This window comes from Anser brachyrhynchus (assembly GCF_964034855.1).
Source record: "Anser brachyrhynchus genome assembly, chromosome: 19".
Taxonomy (NCBI): Eukaryota; Metazoa; Chordata; class Aves; order Anseriformes; family Anatidae; genus Anser; species Anser brachyrhynchus.
This window is the reverse complement of record NC_137712.1, coordinates 4,440,701-4,460,688: the sequence shown is the minus strand read 5'-3', so window position 1 is coordinate 4,460,688 and position 19,988 is coordinate 4,440,701. Positions and strand designations below refer to the sequence as shown.

Sequence of the window (19,988 nt, the reverse complement as noted above, 5' to 3'; positions counted from 1 at the left end):
GTTTTTGCTCTGATCCCTGATAAAATTGGAGGAAGACACTGGTCTGTAATGCATTTAAGGCCAAAGCTCCACTGCACTCTCTGCAGGGAGCTTGAGCCACAGAACATTTGACAGCCCAGGTTCCCCATCTTCTTGGCACGGAGCTCCTGAGCAGGCTGAGATCCCAGAGCTCAAAAGCTGCTGGACACTGAGGTGTTCTCCTTGCATAGCAAGGAAAACCAGGCTGAAAGATGGTGTGATGCCGATGCTCATTCGGTGAAACACACAGGATAAGCAGGTCGAGCTTGAAGTACATCATGAGATCCCAATGCGCCAGAGTTGTTTTTCATTAATTTAAGTCCCCTTTCTCATTAGCAACAACTCCATCTTCTCCCTGCTTTAATTTTGGGGAGAGGGGGAGCGCATTTTGCTTCCAGCAAAACCTTGGCTAATTAACTTGTTTCCAGGCTGTGCCCCTGGCAGGGCAGTGCTGGGGAACCCCTCAACTGCCTGCGGGTGGCTGGAGGGGCGGCAGAGGGACTGCAGGGACCAGGCAGGTCGCGCTGCGATGGCTTTCAAGCTGGGGATGCTGCAGGTCTCTCCGCGGGGAGAGGCGCTGGTACCTGACCAGAAGGGACTGGAGGAGCTCTGAGAAGAAAAGTTGAGGCCCTGAGGACTGAGAAAAGAAAAGTTGTAGGAAGCGCAGGAGGCTGCAAAGAGGTTAGAGAGAAACAGAAAGATGCAGAGCACGCATTAAAAGGGAAATTGAAAAAAAAATCGTAATGCACAATGCTGTAAAAGCCGACGGAGAGATACGGGGCAAAGCATGCAGCAGGTCTCGAGCACGGGCTTGGAGCTGGGACAGCTGGTGGCAGGTCTGGCCACAGCCCTCAGCCTAGGGGTGTATTTGATTGGAAAAGATGTTTAATCAACTTTTTAAAACTATTTTCCACTGATATTCTTTTTAAAATATGTCATGGAAAAAGTTTTAAAAGAATACACTTTTCCCCATGAAGTAGTATCTGCTCTCAGGCCTTCACACAGGACATTCTGCAATAATGCAAATTTTGCTTTCCGTTTACTTTGACGTTTCTTTGGTTGGCAGACTTCCTGTTTCTCCCACCAGTTCCACTAAAGGAGCCCCCCTGGGACTCAAACCACAACTGACAGTGAAACCAGAGCCACCAAAACGCACGCACGCTGCAACACATCCCGCTCTTGCTGCTGCCGACCACGACAGGCAGGAGAGCCCGGCAGGACCCAGTGCACTCACGCTGCACCAAACGGTGCCAAAAATCCCTGGTGTGGGAAACCACGAGGGGAAAAGCAGCTAAAACACTGTCTGGGAGGCTGCAACCATAACCCCCTTGCTCAGACCATGCCCACGAGGATTTACACCAGGAGCACGACGATGCCTGCCGGGGAAGTCGAGTCTTACCTGGAGAGCGGGTGAAGGTCCTGGAGGTAGAGCGTTCCCGGGATTTATATGGGTATTTTAGCGTTGTGTCCAGCTGTTTGAAGCTCTCCTTCAGCGAGTGGCTCTGGTAGTACTCGACCAGCTCCTGCAAAGGACGGGGACACTTGGCCGGGCGATGCTCTGCACGACTGGCAGCAGCCTGCCGCACGGCTGAAGGGGCTTCAAGGACATACCAGCAGGCTTTCGAACTTCTTGGCTTCCGTGATGTGAATCCAGTTGTCCTTCTCCACCACCTTGATGTGCTTCACTTCCTCATTGAACCTGCGACAGGATGCGAAGACGTTCAAGAAAACGCACGCTCGCGCTCCGGCCCCGTCCGCCCTGGTAGGCCGCACTCACTTAATGCTGATGGCAAACCGCTCGGCCTCGGCCGGCCGCTCCCGGATCAGGTAGGTGCCGCTGACGTGGGCCTTCAGCAGGTTGTCCGTCTGCTGCCGCTCCATGTTCCCTGCGAACCTGAGCCCGAGGTGCTGAGACCCATGCTAAGCACCCCATGAAGCCCCCGCATAGCCCCCGCGACGCCCCGCGCAGCAGCCTGCTTCCAAAGCGAATCGCCTCCCGGGATAATGCTTCCTTCGAGCAATGGCATGTTTTAGGCAAAAGGGTGCATCTCTTTTAAAGGTGTGAATGTCTTTTTAAAAGGTGTGAAGGTTGGGCAAGTAGAAAAAGGGGTCTCATCCGAATCTCCACAAGCACAAACAGAAGAGCCCGGAGATAATAAGAAGCTACCACTGAACAGAGCAAGGAGCGATGCCATTTGAATTCCCTCCTGTTCCCAGGGCACCTAGAAAATCCCACTGCTTGGGAATTGTTCTCCAGGTGAAGGAGGCTTCAGCAGGAGCTGGGGATAATTTAAACTCATGCTAATTTTGACTCATGAACTTGAAACCCTGGATGGAGCCAGCAGGAAGGAGCAGGAGGAAAGGGAAGCACAACCTCTCCTGCGCCAAGGTGGGAATTTCTTCTTCCCTCCCTAAATCATTTTCTGGGTTCAGAAAAAAACATGAATGGGAAGAGAGACCAGAAGAATCTCTCCTTTTGACTCTGTTCCTCTCCATCAGTGATGAAATCCCCACAGGCACTGTGGGTTTCAATGCCTGGACACCAGTGCAACCGTGGCGGGACGCAAAGCATCTCCAACATGCACTCAGCTCCATGTTAGAGCGGGTTTGTGACAGAGCACCAATTAAAAAGCAAAGCCGACGCGTCTTTCTGGCTTTCGGGGGGGCTCACCATGGGTACGCCGTGTAGTCGATCTCCCGGGATGGCGGCCGGCTGTTGGGAGGCTGCAAAGAGAGCACTGCTCGTTACTGCGAGGGCAGTGTTACAGCCAAGCACTTCTCTCCCACCCTCCCTGCCCAAAATAGCTGCGATGAGCACGCTGCATTTTTTGAGTTATCTGAGCCTTTTTTTAATAGGGAAGTGCCTGACAGCACTACTGAACATAGCGCAGGGCAGTTCTCCTGAACTGTAGCTGATATGAGGCTCCTGAGGTGGCACCATGGGCTCACTGCAGGGCAGGAATTGGGACCCAAACCCGTCTGGGATGGATTGGGGAGAGCCAAAGGTCCTGTTGGGGCATCTCTTGCCTCCCAAAGTGGAACAGAAGTTCCCCTGCCACCCGATCATGGCCCCCGCAGGTGCTCCTGGCTCAGCACATACCCTCGCGTCCACGGGGCAGGGCTTCACTGACGAGCTGGGGAAGTAACCCGACTTCTTCGTCTGCAGCAGCCGCCCCTGCAGAACACAGAAGGTGGACATCAGCTGAGGATGGGCAGAAAAGCAAGGCTTCCGCTGTGCAGGGCTGGGGACGGACCCCTCTGCAGCTCCCATGGACCCAGCCCAGCCCCGCGGTACAGGAAAGGTGACAAAGCAAAGGGACAATGCGGATGACACCAGTCTGAAACTTGCTGGGAGCTCCCCGAGGAAAGGACCCTCACCTCCCACCACGGCGAGTCCGGGTCCCCCCTCAGCAGCTCGATCACGTCCCCAATTTGAAATGTCAGCACCGGCTTGCCTGGCGGCGCTGGGTTCCCGTGGTAATTCTGTACTGCCACCATTTTGGGACCTGGGAGAGACGCAAAGCAGTTTCATTGCCTAGTCCCTGCTAAGAAAAAGCAAAACTGCAATAACCCCCCTGCTGTCTGCTGTTCCTTAACCCGTGAACCACAAATCTAAAGGCACCAGCAGACAGGAATTTGGGACAGAAAGCAAGAAAACAAAAGGGATCAGCACCCACAGCAAACAGTCTTGGCTCCTAAAGTTACATGGATGACTGAGTTCAGTGAGCGAAAACAAGCCAGCGAGGGACTGAGCCAAGCCAAAGCTCCAACTCCAAACCCAGCACCCAGGTTTGAACTTTGCTATTGCAGACAGGCTCTCAACAGGCAATGCCCGGCCAGCACTGAACCTTGCCAGGTCCAACAGTGATGCCCGTGACCACAAAACGCTTGCAAAACACTTGCAAACAGGCGTCCTGCACTGGATTTCTGCAAGACCTGGGACCCGAGCACCCCTCCATCTCCGGGAGTTTGCAGCCAAAGTCCAGCTGTCTTGCAAACACCAGCAGATTAAATAAGCTTCCCAAACTGCACAAAACCCACAGTGTTTATCTTCAAAATGCTTCCCCACCTCTGCCGCCAGCTGCCTCTCCCTGCCCAGAGAGAGCTCTGTGCTCTTGCACCGTGTTTTCAAACCGACAGTTTGATTCAAGTTTCTTTTTGCCAGGCTTGGCTTTCCTTTCAACAGGAAAAGCACAAAAACAAACTGTTCCTTCTTCTTTGAGACAGAGCACGGGCAGGGCGGGCCCAGCACTCTGTCCAGGTTAGTGTGAAGGAAAATAAAATAAACAAATATACGAATAAAGTTGCAGCAAGCATCCTGACTAACAGTCCCATCTGAGGGCAGTGCCCAGGGCTGTGCATCCCACGTGGGTGGGAGGATGTTCCCCCGTCATCACCACGGCCTGTGTGGTTTGCTTTGGAGGAAGATCTGGCACAAGTTTGCGAAGCTCTCTTCCTCTGTCTGGAGCAGGGAGTTATTTATGGGGTGGAAGCTCCTCCCTGGTGGGCAAGGGGCTGAGCACAGGGAGGAGACCTGGCAGCTAGTGAGGCTTTGGGGGGTAGGAAGAGAACCCCAGGCATCCTGTTCTGTCCCGTCCCATCCCATCCCACCGCCTGGGATCCCAAAGCTCCACTCCCAGGAGCTCTCCCCACCCCATGTGCTCAAGCCTCGGTGACGCCTTCAGCTACCACCACGATGCCCTCTTGCAATACAGCAATGCCCTTACCAGGTCCAGCACTCAGCAAATCCTGCAAAGAGAGAAGAAAAAGTCCCTGTGAGGACACAGCAGCCCCAGCTCTCCCCAGTTAAAGCCACTGGGCTGTGAAACCAGGTGCTGGCACCTCCCAAGGCCCACGGTACTGTGCAGACCGGGCCATTTTTAGCTGTCAGTCTCCAGTCCTGTCCCCAGAGTGCCTAGGACCCCCCTGAGATTGACGCTGTGCCCCCCCGGGAGCTGCCCATGCCCAGACCAGGTGGGGACATGGGCCCGCCCCATGCAGAGAAGGAAAAGGGCCATCGAGCAACGTACCTGCTCTGCTGAAGAACCTGCAAGAGACATGTTGAAACAGGTGGTTAATTTAACGGGCCACAAACTCATTTTCTGCTTCTCTTGGTGCCACGAGGATTCATTAAGGTGGCATCAACACCTGGCCAGAACCAAAGAAGAGCCGGGCAGGGGCTGGGGCCACTCCTTGGCTCAGGGCCTGGTGGCAAGAGACGAGAGGGGCCGGAGCTGGCCTGGCCGTTTTCTCACTTGCACAAAGTTTTGAGATTTCATTTCTTCCCCGTTCCCCTCCCAAACCCCTTCTGGTGCTGCTCCATGAAAATCTCCCACATCCTCCCCGGCACAAAGCTCCAGTGCTGAGCTGGGTGGTCGCAGGAGCACCACAGGTCTGCCCAGATTAGCTCAGGGATGGGGATTTCTGCCTCCCACACCCCAGCACTACGGGGTCTGGAGGCCTTTCTCGCTCACCACAAGTGTGAGCCCTGCAGAGCTCCCTCCTGCACGCACCAACCAATGTTTTCACACGGAGAAATCATCGATCTTTGGCAATACAGGGATTGGGCATTTTGATTTTTGGTGTTTTGTCTGTTTTGTTTGTGTTTTCAACCATCAGCCTTTATGAACTGCAGCCCTGAGAAGCAGCTTGCAGTGTCCTCGGATTTTGGTGGGTGTTAAAACAAACAGCTGACGGAGCTTTCTAGGGAAGATATTTGGGATCATCGCATACATTCACCTCCTTGTCAGAAGCTGCCAATGCTGACAAATAACTCACCGATTTTGCAGGGAGGAATGATTTCCAAGCACTCCTTATGAGCACCAGCTCCACATTTTGGGCAGAGATAGCCCTGGTAGAACGTTCCTCTGTGCAAAACAAAAAAAAAAAGAAGTCACAAAGCTTTAATTCAGCCCCAGCTTTGTGGCCTGCTTTCGTGTTTGAGTGCAGAGGCAGAAAAGTTAGGACGTGGCTCACCTTAGGAACATCTTGCACGCTTTGCAGTTGGTAGTCTTCTCGAACGTGTACATCTGAAAGCTGTGGTGATTCGCGTTGGCTTTCTCTGGCTTTATGTTGGACCTGAGGGGAAGGGCCGGGGGTTACTGACCTGCCCCCACGAGTCGCTCTGCACCCAGGGCCTCTTGCAGCCCGGGCTGTTTGCATTCCGGGCAAAATTCGGAAATGCTTTGGTGCAAACACTCAGGGCAGGTGATTTTGTGCTGGGCCCAACCTCCTTTTACGCAGAGACCCACCCTGCAAGCCCACACAAACCTCCCCATCACAGGCTCGGCTGTCAGAGCTGACCTCTGACAGTCAGCAAGCCGGAGACACCTTCCCCCCGTGCCTGGTGCTCACATTGCCATTTCAAACTGCTCCATCCACTTCCTCTTCATTTCCTCTGTCTTGCAGAAGAACTGGAAGCCCTGCTTTCCTTGGAGGTGGATTAGGTAGAAGCCATAGGACCACTGCAAGAGGAAACGAGAGGACCGATTGAACCGCTGCTCTCCCAGCACCAGAGCAACAAGACACGGCACGCTTTTATCCAGGCTTCTCAAGAACTACTCCTAACGCCTGCCCCTTAGGGACTACAGCTCCTTTGTATGGATAACAGCAGGGAAGAAGGAAGAACAGCTTCTCTATCTCTACAACACATTACAGCTAACGATGCCTGAATCAGCTCTGCACTGTGCACTAGGGCCAAACGGGATTTTACAGTGGCAGATGAGAGAACCCGGATTTTTCTGCTTCAGTGGATCCTCCCCAGCCATTACTCCTCTCCCTGACAGCCCAGGAGGAACATCTGACCTGCCCGATGCACATATGCTCTGCCTGTCTCGTTACAACACTGCACAGAGAAACACGAGAGAAAATTGTGTGCTTTGCTTACCATTTTTCCATGAGACTAGAAAGCATAGGAGAGCAAAGTGGAAACATATTTCATTAAAACACAAAGCTAACAGCATTTCTTCAGCACCCAAGTGGCAACATTGGCTATTCTCACCCGACAGCCACTGCTCCCATCTGTACAACACCTCCCTGCATCGCACCTTGGTGGATTAAGCTAACAGGTCCCTGATACCTGGGAGGAGATTTTCTTCCATGGCCGCAGGCTAAGCCCCAAACCACTGGCAAAATGATGCTCCTTCGCCGAGTGCTGATTTTGGCAGGCTGGTGGCAGCGTTGGCATTGCCTTGCCAGGGACCTTCCCTCCCTGCCCCACACCCTGCTCCTGCTCCCCACCGACCCTTGCTGCCCGGAGCCGCTTTCTCTCCCTCCAGGCAAACCACCCCAGCCTTTCCAGGGCTGTTTTCCAAGGCTGGAAGTCAAAGGATCAAGCCCAACCCCACCTTTGTGAGCATTTCCCAACTCTCTGTAAGGCTCCCCTGAAAGCCGAGCATTTACGTTCCAGCATTTTGCGAGCTCTGATTCTATTTAAAAAGGCTGCTGGAAATGTGCTGCCCAAGGAGTGGCCCGAACAGCTCCACAAAGCTCTCCAGCAGAGCTAATCCCCGGTCCACCTACCTTCTTAATGTCCTTGTTGTTCATAGGGTCATCCGTCATCTTGTGGAAGAGCAGCTCGATAATTTCTTTCAGCTCGTAATTGTAGCCTTTCCTTTTGCAGACGATCACCACTTTATCAAATAAAAATAAATACCTGCCCAAAGCAAGCAAACAAACAAGCGAGCCAGTCAAACCTCTAATTACGGCCCCCGTTCAGGGGAAGGGTTTGGAAAGCTCTGCAGAGCATCCCCAGCCAGCACAGCTCAATGCTCTCCCTGTGCTATAATTCCACATCGATGGTGCTTTCTGTCAATGCGACTCTAGGCAGTAATTGAATAATTGGGCACAAAATATCTGGAGATGCGTGGCCACGTGCCTGGTGCGGGTAATTCAAGAGGCATTAACCCAGCGCACAGGTCACCGAGCGGCTGTTCGCAGAGCAGCCCCGGGGGCGAGGGGGGAGGCCAAACAAAGGGCACGTTTTGGGGTGGGGGAAACTTCTGAGGACCGCTTTTCTCCTTCAAAAATTAAGTTTTTAAAGTTGTGCTTTCTATCCCTTCCTGCAGAGAGCAGCAGTAGCCAAACAGCTCCGCTGGCTGTGTCACCCTAGCAGGGACAATCAGTGACTTTGGGGAAGGGTCTCCCCGTGCTTCGGAGCCCATTTATGTTTTAGGAGGATGCTGCTGCTCGCTCACCTGTCCTGCTTGGTGTGGTTCACGATGGAGCGGACCTTCAGCTCGCCGTCTATCTTTGGCCTCCCGAACTCCTCCAGCTTCACTTGCTGCAGAAAGCAAAGCGGGGCTGAGATCTGCAGCTCCTGTGCCCGGTATCACCCTCGCCAAGGGCAGCCCAAGCCCAAGCGTGGCCCCGGCATCAGGAGGAGGACCACGAGAAGACCAGCACCCCGTCCCAGGGCAGGGTTCAAAGTATTTTGGGAAGGTTTGGGATCCAGAAAGAAAAACTCTAGCAAAATAAGCTTTATTTACAGGGGTTTCTACAAAACCAGAGCCAGGGCTCTGTAGTTTTGATACCTATCCTGACATAGTTTTGATACCCATCCTGATGTAGTTTTGATACCTGTCCTGAACCAGGACTGGGCATATTGGGGCAGACTGGAATCCAACCCGGTGGTCTCATCAGTTGGTTTTTCAGCTTGAAATGCTTGCACACTACTCAGGGCAGCACCACCACCGAGCCCCGTGAATCAGTCCACTTATGTGCTTCTTACAGGAAGAAAAATACCATGAAGAGTCACCGCTATTCAGGAAAATAAATATTTTATCCAGCTGTGTGTATAGTCTATAATTATTTCATTGCTGTGCCATGTGGGCTCTGTATACATAACACCAATCACTCCACAACTTCCAGCCCTGTGCAATGAAAGGGAACACCGAGCAGAACGTGTGTGGGATTGATCTGCAGACAGGAGTGACTGCTTTGCTAACATTTCATCTCCTGCACGTCAAAGCTGCTCTCTGCCTGCTGCAAGTCAAGAAGGAGCTGCTTAATGCCCCCATTTACATTCACGTTTTTATGGCGTGCCATGTCTGATTGTTCACACAGATCAGGATTATCAAGACTGCTTCAATCAAAACCCATGAGCTGCAATGGCCCAGATCCCACCTGAGATTTTTTTGCAGGTTTCTCTTGAAAATTTCAAGGATTTTGCCTCCCTCTGTTAAATAATCGTCAATTAAAAGTTCGTTGTTTTCAAAGTCCAGGCTCAAAGGACCCAAACCTGCCATGCCTCTGGGAAGCCCTCGGGGTGCACAGCACTCAGCATCTCCCTCCCTCAGCCCTTTTGAAGCATCTCAGGTGTCAGACCCCAAATCGCATTACCCCAGCGTAAAGCTGGCCTGCGGAGCAGCTGTGCCTGCAGCTGACCCCGCCGCAAATGGGGGGAAAAGCTCGTTAGCCTGCAGCTCTGCTGCCGAACATTAAATTAATGGGCTCGTTCAGGGCTAAAAGCACACGAGTGATGGGGGTCGGCTGGTGCATGGTAATAGGACCATGTGTTTGAGGCCTCTGGAGTTTGGAGGTCGAGATTCCCTTTAAAATAGCTGCTTGAGATTTTGGAGTTAGGTGTGTATTGCACGTGCCATCCTCCTCCAAGGAGGCCTTGGTACGTTTTCAAGAGCATGAACATCTAGGCCAGCATTTTGTCGCCTTGACCACAAAAGAAAACCTACTTTAGATAGCAGACAGACAGTTGATTTGGGGAACTCTTGGGTCACCCCTACACAAACAGCATGAGCAAAAGCAGGAGAAGCATTTTCAGTGTAATACCACCAACAAAACCCACCCTGTATCACACCCAAATCATTACTTTTTATGAAGCAACCATTTCTGGTCTGTGTGAACACTGACAATGGTCAGGGACTGTGTGAAAACACAGGGGTCTTTCTCGGGTAGCACATCCGAAGTAACTCGGTGATATCTACACTGAATTCAGTAATAACCGCACCAAAAAAACAAATACGTTCATACTGATCTAGTTAAAGTTGGGAAGGAGAATCTTCCAACTTACCAAATTTTCTATAGAACTCTGAAATTCGCTGATTTTCTTTAAAGTCTCTTTGTCTCTCTTTACTTCGTTTATGTACATGGCCAAGTCCTTAAAAGAAAAGCGAGTGTTGATTTTTATTTTCCATACAAAGCTAGCGCCTCCACTAAAGCAGACAACACGTGTCCCCCGCTCCCCTTTCCTCGCACGAGACCAGAAGCAGCTCTGCAAGAACCCCAAAAGCACAGGGCGTTGTGAGCACAGGTGTCGCCAGAAAAAAAGGAAAAGCAGCTCAGCAGATTTCTGCTGAACTACAGACAAACCCAGCGATATCAGTCAAAGCAAAGGAGCCCATGCTGGCACCCAGCATTGCTGCCTGTGCCCCTGGGCTCCATCCCAGCACCCTGGGGCACGCTCTATGTCCTGTGCTGTGCTGGCACTGCTCAACCAGGCAGCTGCTGCAATTTTTCCCATTTCCCAGAAGAGGGCAATGCATTAATCCAGTGGTACACGAGCAGGCAGAGACAGCTCCTGCCGCAATGGCAAACCCTACACACGGCTTTTGCCTGGTGTGAGCCCCCGGCAGCACCCTTTACTCCCAGCTCTCATCACCATAATTCCCATCATCGCCCTGGATAAAAAAGCTCCAAGCCAGCCTTCAAGGTCAAAACACCCACATTCGTAAAATGACTGATTTGGATCCTGGGCTGCACATTTGCTGGGAAGGGCCCTTCCCCAGCTTGGCCCTGCTGGCAGCCCCCAAGAGCATCCCTAAATCCAGCGCTTCTGAACTCCAGGATTTCCAACCACACAAAAAGTCTGTGTTGGGAAATATGGAGACACTGGATGGTGCTTGCTCTCCCCTGAAAAATTCCCTGCTTGTCCAAATTTTGACCCACCAGAGAGAGAACCTTGCTCCTTCAACTGAAACTACTTCTCACATCCTTCCGACTGTATCTCCACCGCCCATTTGCTTCTGATCTGCTCCCTCCCTCCTTGTCCTCAACAACAGCTCCTGTCATTTTGGATTAAATCTGAGCATGGAATTTTTTAAGACATCCCCTCCAGGCGAGACCTTCCCCAGCTTCCCAACACAGGAAGGGTTAATCACAGATGATAATCACAAGTCGACATGACAATACTCGTAACATCACCAAATACCCAACCCAGCCAGTGGCAGGGATGGTTACGAAGAACGACAAAACTAAAAGCCTCATGAAACGAGGCTGGCATCCTCCGTCAGCACTTGAGCGTTCAGCAGAGCATTTGTTCCCTTCTGCTGAGTAAATCTGTCTCACACGCAAAAGGGGAACCCAATCCCAGGATCATTGGTGGCTCGAAACAGCGGCAGCAATGTGCAGACCGGGTCTGCAGGATTTACCAGGGAACCTGCCTCACCTCCCCGTCCCCTGGGGTTCAGCTCTGTGTGCTCCCGTGGAGGGAGAACGCATGCACCGAATACCCCCATGTGCGGCTTTTTGGTGCAAATCCTGGCGCTGCCTTGTGCTAACAACCACATGTACTAAATAAAAGGGAGGTGAAGCCCTTTGGGAAATGCATCTCCAGCTGTAGGCATGCACCCCCTGCACAGCTCTCATCCTGGACAGCAGTAAAGTCTGCCAGCACGGGAAACAAAAAGGCTGGAATCTCGATGAAAAACATTACTTGTAAGTTAAGCCTGGGTTTACGAATCAATTAAAATCAAACTGCTCTGCTTCCTTCGCCCCGGCGAGCCCTGTGTGGTCTGAATTGCATCCGTGCTCTCCTGGTGATGGGGCAGGGAAAGCAAACAAAGCTCTCAGCTTCCTCCAAAAAATGCTGACTCTGTAGTGCAACCGGACTGTATACATTTATTTATTAGCAGAGGTAGCGGTGGATGCCGTATTACGAGGCCATAAGCAGGGTTTAACAGCTGTCACCAGGTTTGTCACTTTGTCTCATCAGCCTGGACATTTTGGGGACAGAGGTGATTTGTGGCACGAGGAAGAATCCCTTCCCCTGCTCCCTTCTCTCGCCCAGAGCGTTCATTTGAGGCCACGGTCATGTATTGCGGAGAGGGAATGCAATGTCCTTTACACAACCTCAGCTAGGACGACCTACATATCGGCTCTGGCTTCACTGGCTTGCAGGGATAGCAGCTAAAAAGGTCACCAACCTTATGTAACTGCCAGGAAATGCAGTGTCATTAAAAAAGCTGAGGCTTGGAGGTAGAAAACAAACAAAGTGACCTCAGAGCACACGAATGATGCCGGGGATGAATCCTGGGGTGCTCCACGAGAGGAAAACTGGATGCAACCATCACCTTCCCATCAGATTCTGCTGGCGATGGTCCTGCTGTGAATTTGGAGGGTGCAAGGGGATGTACCCAAGTCAAAAACATTTGGGTGATTCCCCACCTCCAAAAGCTCAACATTTTTTTTTAAACAAATCCAGTTTTTGACACAAGAATTCTAGGTTTCTGGAAACATCATTTTCTTTGAAAAAATACACTTGGGGAGCAGGCCCCTCAGCCTGGATGACGCCGTGCAGGCAATGCCCCGTGCAGGCAGGGGCTGACTCCAGTGGTGCCCCCAGGCTTGCTGGTACGGCTGGAGCTCCTCCAGACCCCTACCAGCAAAAACCAAGAGCTAAATCCGGCACGGCCTCTACACACAACAGTAATTAGTGAAAAGTTCTACGTTGTCAACAAATATCAGCTTCCCCAAACACTCAGAAAGGAAGATAACGGTGATGACAAGAGCTGTGCTGCGAAGCAATCCCGTTAAACAGCAATCAGTACACACACACACACGTCCTAAAGGAGGGGACACTGCCTTCTCCCGGGCTGCCGGGCTGTTTTTCACCTACAGCTTTGCTGCACACCCGTACCTGCATCGCCTCCAGAGCCTCCTTCAGCTGCTGCTTCTCTGGGCGCTCTGACGAGTGGCTGAGCAGCTCCTGAAACACAAAAGCAGGGGATGCATGGGGTGAGCTGCCTGCGCTGCTGCTGCTCCAACCACGGGACAGGGACGGTGCCAACTTGCTGGTGCTGCAGAGACCCGTTACACGGAGCTGACGGCAGGAATTTCACACATAATCAGATTATATGCAAGCTTATTTTGTATTCATTAACTGCCTCTTGTGGCTAACAAGTGCAGAATTACCCCAGGTCACCATACTTTAAGAGACGGCACAAATATTATGTCATGTTAAGTAGCTCTAGTAATTATTTCATTTGAAGGGGGGGAAAAAGAAACCCTCACTCTGCATCTGGCAATGCTTCGTTCTCTACTGTAAAAGCCAAAAGATGCTACAGCAAGGATGGCAGCGGGAGGGAAGTGCTAATGCTGAAACACTTACTTTTAGCAGGAGATGGTATTTCAAAACTCTTTGCATTGGAACCACCAGCAGATCTTGCAATTTAAATTTCCCATCCTGGACTTTCAGCGTGCATTCCTATTAAAGAAATCAGTAAGGCAGGAGTGAAGTAGCTGAGGGAAAACAATGACTACCCCACAATAAAAAACAAACAAACAAACAAACAAACAAACACTCAACAGTTCCACGGCTCTAATATTTTGCTTCTGTAACCTCTGTTCTGCTGGGAAACTGCTCGCAGGCTCTGCCAGGGCCGCCACCGTGGAGGTTATCGAGGAATAACACACAGGGGCTGGACCCTAAAATGCAGGCAATCTCATGCAGCTGAGCTACCGCAGCTTAATGAGATGCTGCTCATTAGGAGAGCACGCGAGTGCTCCTAGACCTCGGGAAATGTCAAATGAAACGCATTAGCTTAACTCACCTCCTCACTGGCTTGAACTAATGCATTTTATTTGCAAGGGGCTAGGAGCAAGCACGCAGACAGTTGCTGCGGCTTTGCTGATAAGCATTAAGTCATTACGATAAGCTAATGTGATCACAGGAAGTTTTGCACAGCTACCTTCACCCAGACCCGTTTGGATACGGGGCTGTGCTAGCCCTGGACCTCTCCGTGGCCGCAGGAGGATCGGCTGAGCTGCCTCGAGGGAGGGAGCAAACGGAAAAGCACAGGAGCAAGGGGATGTCACAGCAACCAAGCCTTCAGCAGAGCACGCAGCTCAGACTGTGAAAGCTTGATGCAAAATCCAGGGAAGATGTTTAAAATAATTACCGAATGCATAGCCTTATCCCCGAATTGGGTTGCTACTTCTGTGCAAAGAGTCAAGGGGCATTTGCAGAAAACAAGGTAAGGCGCAAAGACAGCCCCGCAAATTCGGATCAGCATCAAGACGAAAGCAGGAATCAGAGACAAACTGCAGCTTGAACAGCACATCCCTCCTTCTGGGGCTCCTTGGAGCTACTCAGCACCTGGATGTGCCCCTATTTACCCCAAGCCCTTGTGCTGGGGCAGGAGGACAGTGGGGAAATCAAGGCACTTGTGCAGGACTTGGGTTTGTCTCTGACTATCCCCAGCACCGCGTGGGACCTCGGGAAGGCAGCTGGGTCCCCACGCATGGATGCTCGATGCCTTTGGGTTTCTACCAAAAGAACAATTCTAGTTATGCACACAAATAAAGCTGCCCAAGTGCTTTCGTCTGGTTTAACCCAAGGGTTGGAAGAGGAAGAGGCAAGTACGGGGTCAGGACAAGAAACACCCCAGCTCTGCTCCCTCTTGCCTCCCAGCTGGGGTAACACAAGCTCAGCCCCCAGCCCCCAGCTCTCACTAAATCCAGCATTTCCAACACGCCAGCAGCTCCTGCAGCCCTCCCAAACCCGTGGCGGGGTCCGGGGAGCCCTCGGCACCCCCAGGCGCTCACCTCCACCTTCTGCCGCACGTCCTCCCTGTTCGCGATGAGGTGGTTGAGCGTGGTCTGGGCGTACTCCATGTGGCTGCAGTACTTGCCGTAAATCAGTAGCCTGGGGAGGGGGAAATCACAAATTTAATCAGAAACACTCGCTGGCAGTTATAACCCGTTATAAAAGATCTATGTGCACGTATGTGGTGGGAGGACAAGGTGAACGGCTACTCCCCGTGTAACTGCTTAGTATTAACGCTCTTTTACTGCAGCGCTTTTTAACGCTGAAATCTTTTGGAGTTTGCAGAGCTGGAGGCTGTTGGGGCAATTCGGCAAAAGGGGCTCTGCAGCCCCATTTCTGGAGCTACGGCAGCTCCTGCCCCAGCTCCTGAGTGCCAGACCGTGACCCCAGCCAGCCCAGCCCCTCATCCCCCTGTGTCTGGGGCAGAGCAGACAAATCCCTCTTGCAAACAGTAAAAGAAATACAATGCTTTGGGCCACTCTGACCACAGCGAGGGGCAGCAGATGAAGGGAAATGCACGGAGGGGGCGAGCGCTGAACCCTGCAGCCCAAGCACACGCCTCGCTGCAGCGGCTCTTTTGCTGCGAGTCAGCTTTTTCTCAAGATTACAACACCGACATAATCGCCTCGATGTCTTAATTGGTGCTGTGCCTCCTCGGTCACGATGCTCTCTGGTTTTCTGGCTACGCCACACTACGGTTTGCAAGGGCTGAGCGAGGGTGTGCGAAAGCAAGCAGCTTCCAGGCACAGAGGTAAAAAAGCCCAAACACCAACAAAGATCGATTTCCTGAGGGCATTTCCAAATGTGGCTGCCACCAGACCTTGCAAGGCTCAAGCCTATGTATTTGTCTTTGTGATCATCTCCTCCCCCCCAAAATACTTCTGCTTCCTGCGTCCGGGCCGCTCGCAGCCCAAAAAACAATGGCACTAATGCGCACACCTCACGGGTGCTCCACCAAATACAGAGGAAGGCAAGAAACTCTCAATTCTTGTGAAAAGCTCACAATTGGAAGCGGGCGGTAATTATTGCACCTCACCAGGGAACCAGAGGCTTCGAAGCCCCTTGAAGCCCAAGGACGTCTTCCTGACAAGTCCCAGCAGAGCTTCAGGAGGGCAGCAGCACGTTGCGTGCTTCTCGTGGGACAGGCACAGGGACCCACCTGAGACCATGAAAGGGGGGGGACTGGGGGAAAGAAGGCTGTGACAGCCTTTGGAAACACAGCACAGCTCTGTAAGGGCACCCCGGGCTCTAAATCTAAACACCTGACACAAACAGAGCGGTTTTGCTGTGGATTCCCCCTTCTCCTCCATTTTGCTCATTAATCCTACGTGACAGGTTTGGGTTTTCCCCCCGCCTTCCTCGCTGTTAACTGCACGGCTGCTGATAAGACACGGATTCAGCCGGGCGCTGTAACTCATCCGTTATTCCGGGGGCCTCGCTTCTCGATGGGGACGATCTCCAGCACCTGCCCCGGTGTCGCTCTGTAAACGTGGGACCCTCGGACCCGGCGGGTAATTGAATGGAGAGATTTATGGGCTCCGCAGTCCCCGACCACGCCGCAGCCAATACAGATTATTCTTCTGCCTTTTCCCCTTGACAACTTCCGAGCGGGCACAATAATATCTATCTTGCCAGCACTTGGAGAGATTCGGAGAGGCTTTGGGAGCATAAATTCAAACCTCCAGCTTTCACAGAAAGAGATTTACAAACTATTTCCTTTAAGAAAAGAAAATCTGCAAAGCAGAACAGCAATACATCATTTTGCTAGGACCTCTCCGAGGATGAGGACAGGAGCAAGAGCTATTTGTCATGGCTACGTTAGATGAGGAAGGTCTCAGCGCAGGGACTCTGGAAGCCCACATTCACTTCCCAGTGGGGCAATGCCATTTCCCCATGCGAGCTCGCTGCCTCTTCCTGCACCCTCACCTCCTCGCTGCAGCAGGGGACATCCCCACCTTCCCCCAGCCCTTTCCCCACGGAGGAAAGGGTCCTGTCAATTTAGATCAAGTTGCTCCAAACTCTTCTTTTCCACTTTCGGGAGCCTCTTCTCCTTGAAGGGACTGGCGCCGTTCTCAGCTTAAAATTTGTCTAAGTATTTCACAGCAGGGCACCCCTCTGCTGCGGCCGAGCTCACAGAAGCAGCAACAGGGACACTTTGCTCCACTCCTGCAGTGCTCTGAGCTGATGCGCAAAACCTTGTTGTGACAAATAGAAAAGTGGTTTCTTTTTTCTTCTTTTCTTTTCTTTTCTTTTCTTTTCTTTTCTTTTCTTTTCTTTTCTTTTCTTTTCTTTTCTTTTCTTTTCTTTTCTTTTCTTTTCTTTTCTTTTCTTTTCTTTTCTTTTCTTTTCTTTTCTTTTCTTTTCTTTTTTCTTTTCTTTTCTTTTCCTTTTCTTTTCTCTTTTCTTTTCTCTTTTCTTTTCTTTTTTCTTTTCTTCTTTTCTTTTCTATTTTCTTCTCTTTTCTTCTCTTTTCTTCTCTTCTCTTTTCTTTTCTTCTCTTTCTTTTTTCTTTGTCGTTTGGTTTGTGTTTTTTTGTTTTTTTTTCTTGTTGTTGTTTTTTTTTTTACCAAAAATTGCTGTAATTGGCCAGATCCTGACCTCAGCATCTTGCAAGCTCCTAGCTCCTGTGTAGCCATGCAGGTCAGCCCAGGGATGCCCACATCCCTTCCCTGTCCCCGCCTGCACAGCTCCATCCCAGGCTCAGGAAAGGATTCCTGCCTGGGGACAGCACTCATGTGCACAGAGCCGAGTCAGGAATTAGGAAATTAAAATCACCTAAGTGGGCTTTACGAGCATTTTAAAGTTATTTGCATTCTTCTTTGGAAACTTTTTCCTTTAATCCAAGAAACATTCCCTTTCTAAAAGAGGCACTGTGAGTGATGGAATATCTGACCTTACGGTGTATTATTAATGCAGATGGTATTTCTGGAGTTATTGACTTCTGAATGGCATTTCTATGTCTAGACACTGGTTTAATCACAGTGAAATAACACCCTGGCATGAGTCCACAATGAATCAGGCCTTTGATTAGTGTTAAGGATATTAAAGGCTTTTATTAACCTTATCTTTGTGTTCGGGGGTACTCCCGCTCGCAGCTGCCAAAACACAGAACCTATTATTTTTGCGAAAGCAACTTTCACATTTTTCATCATTCCATAGGTGCGGGACAACGCCAGTGCCAAACATGGGATTTTTATAGCAAACCACTGCTTTTGACCAGACAGACGTCTCTCTGCAGGGCCTGATGCTGCCATGCTCCAGGCCCTACAATCCCCAGCAGGGCTCGCAGGAGAAGACAACATTAAAGCACATGCAGGTGAGAGAGGTTTTATTCCATTCTGGCTCACCGTAATCAAAACCTTCCCACCTTTATCTTCCTGTCTCCCTTCTGCTACACCTCTCCCAACGTGTTGTATTTAAGGGCAGGCACCAAGTGATGCTTCAGCAGCCCGAGAGCCTCTAGCTGCTGAATTGCTGCTAGGAAATTGGTCTGCGACACGCATGCAGTTGGGAACCTTAGTTTGTTAAAACCAGAGTTGTCCAAAGGCTGAGTTTCCTCTTTACCTCTCTTTGAATTCCAGAAATACTTTTGCCAGGCTGCTTCCTCCAGACATCATAGAGACGTCGATGGCTCGCAGGAAATTGAAGTGCACTTTAATTAGGTCCTAAAATGAAGAAACAATCAATACTTTAAACACACTTAAAGCAAGCGGGCAAACAGAGCCTAAAGACATGCACGTTCACTTCTTCATCAGGCAGTTGTTTTCTCTTCTTTTTCTTTTTACCTGTTTTTAAAATAAGCCATCCTGGTGAGATCAGCCCTAAACAGCCATAAGTGCAAGGCTGCAATTCAGATAGGACAAATGCAAGCCATCAGAGCTCAACGGCAGGAGTGGAAACAGCCCCCCCGATCCCACGGTGTGCCCAGAGCAGCAGCGTCCAACCTTTCTGCAGGAGACACATCTCCGCCACACCGCCCTGCCCTTCCTGCCCAGCTGGGGGCTTCCTCATTTTTCTCCATCCTGCCTACTTCTGAAACAGCCCTGCTATCTTTCCAAAGCGTTTCTAAGCACAGCTAAAATACACACAGGCCTTGGAACATCCGCTGTATAAAATTATTTTCTTACCTAGAATTCATATAATCCTCGACTTTAATAATAAGCACTTAAAAAAATCTCCCAAACCCATTCAAGCTCTGCAGCAGAGGAAGGACTGAGCTTGTTCATGGGAATGCATGAATCTAATGTGCAATCTGAAAGTCTTCTCTTAAGCGGGAAGAAAGCTAAGCTGCCGTGAAAAGAGCAAATATTTAAGCCAGCGCTTGTGTTGTTACCTCCAAATTGATGAAAATAGCTTCCATGTCCTGGGGAGTCAGTACCAGCTTCAGTGGGTTCATGTAGTTCTGCAAGAGGCAAGTAGAAAAGGGATTGAAATTGGAGAGTGAACAAGTGTTGTTTTTTTTCTGCGTAAGGGAGATACTTTCCTGTTTCACCAGCTGCATTTACCTTGGCAGCTAGATGCCCAGTTTTAATGAATTTGTGCATTTGCAAGGGGCCCGTCCAGCAGGGAAGGTGCAGGGCACCCCAGTGCTACCACCTCTATTAAACTACATTTTATTTTATTTTATTTTACTTTATTATTTTATTTTACTTTATTTTACTTTATTAACCTGCCAGCTTTTCCACCACGTTGCAGCTCTTGGCTGCAGCTGTGAGCAGCTCTGAAGCATCTTTGATTCTCTCCCTAGAATTTTGCCCTTGAAAAAGCATAGCTGATATGATTACATTGGAAATGCCTTTCTGAACAAATACATATTAATAGAAATATCCACATTACTTGTAACTACAAAAAAAAACACAACACAGATGCGATGCACTGGAGACAGGACCCTCTGGCCCTTAACACGTTGTCAGAACCTGCTACGCCTTTGCAAGCGGTTTTGAAGGATATCAAAGCAATAACTTAACTCTTTTTTTTAGACAGAAACAGAGGGTTTATGGCTGTTTTCAAAGAAAAAGAGCTATTTGCACACATTAGGACATTTGGTTGTAAAGTGGGAAATGTTATTTTATTGCACTCAGTTCCGTGCCCAGCTCCTTTGCAGGAACTTGCAGCAGACTGAGGCAAACAATTGCAGAAGGGGGGAAACAAAAGCATTAGGGTGATGAGAAATGGCAGCTTCATTTTCACT

At 50.5% G+C, this 19,988-nt stretch overlaps 1 protein-coding gene across 2 annotated transcripts in view; it reads right to left on the bottom strand.

Moving 5' to 3' along the window:
• Positions 1 to 19,988, bottom strand: part of VAV2 (vav guanine nucleotide exchange factor 2) — a 125,846-nt gene that overhangs the window by 4,559 nt on the left and 101,299 nt on the right. Inside the window, exons 7-26 of one of the 2 annotated variants that reach the window (XM_080561656.1) lie at positions 19,131 to 19,199; positions 18,362 to 18,462; positions 14,797 to 14,896; positions 13,361 to 13,456; positions 12,890 to 12,958; positions 10,046 to 10,132; positions 8,214 to 8,299; positions 7,540 to 7,672; positions 6,373 to 6,482; positions 5,995 to 6,096; positions 5,797 to 5,885; positions 5,049 to 5,065; positions 4,746 to 4,767; positions 3,397 to 3,524; positions 3,119 to 3,193; positions 2,690 to 2,742; positions 1,796 to 1,912; positions 1,630 to 1,717; positions 1,418 to 1,541; positions 603 to 689 (exon numbers count right to left, since the gene is read on the bottom strand). In XM_080561656.1, the coding sequence (XP_080417782.1) occupies positions 603 to 689; positions 1,418 to 1,541; positions 1,630 to 1,717; positions 1,796 to 1,912; positions 2,690 to 2,742; positions 3,119 to 3,193; positions 3,397 to 3,524; positions 4,746 to 4,767; positions 5,049 to 5,065; positions 5,797 to 5,885; positions 5,995 to 6,096; positions 6,373 to 6,482; positions 7,540 to 7,672; positions 8,214 to 8,299; positions 10,046 to 10,132; positions 12,890 to 12,958; positions 13,361 to 13,456; positions 14,797 to 14,896; positions 18,362 to 18,462; positions 19,131 to 19,199 (1,753 nt within the window). The remainder of the gene's footprint in view (positions 1 to 602; positions 690 to 1,417; positions 1,542 to 1,629; positions 1,718 to 1,795; positions 1,913 to 2,689; positions 2,743 to 3,118; positions 3,194 to 3,396; positions 3,525 to 4,745; positions 4,768 to 5,048; positions 5,066 to 5,796; positions 5,886 to 5,994; positions 6,097 to 6,372; positions 6,483 to 7,539; positions 7,673 to 8,213; positions 8,300 to 10,045; positions 10,133 to 12,889; positions 12,959 to 13,360; positions 13,457 to 14,796; positions 14,897 to 18,361; positions 18,463 to 19,130; positions 19,200 to 19,988) is intronic. The other variant, XM_080561655.1, reaches the window with a different exon arrangement.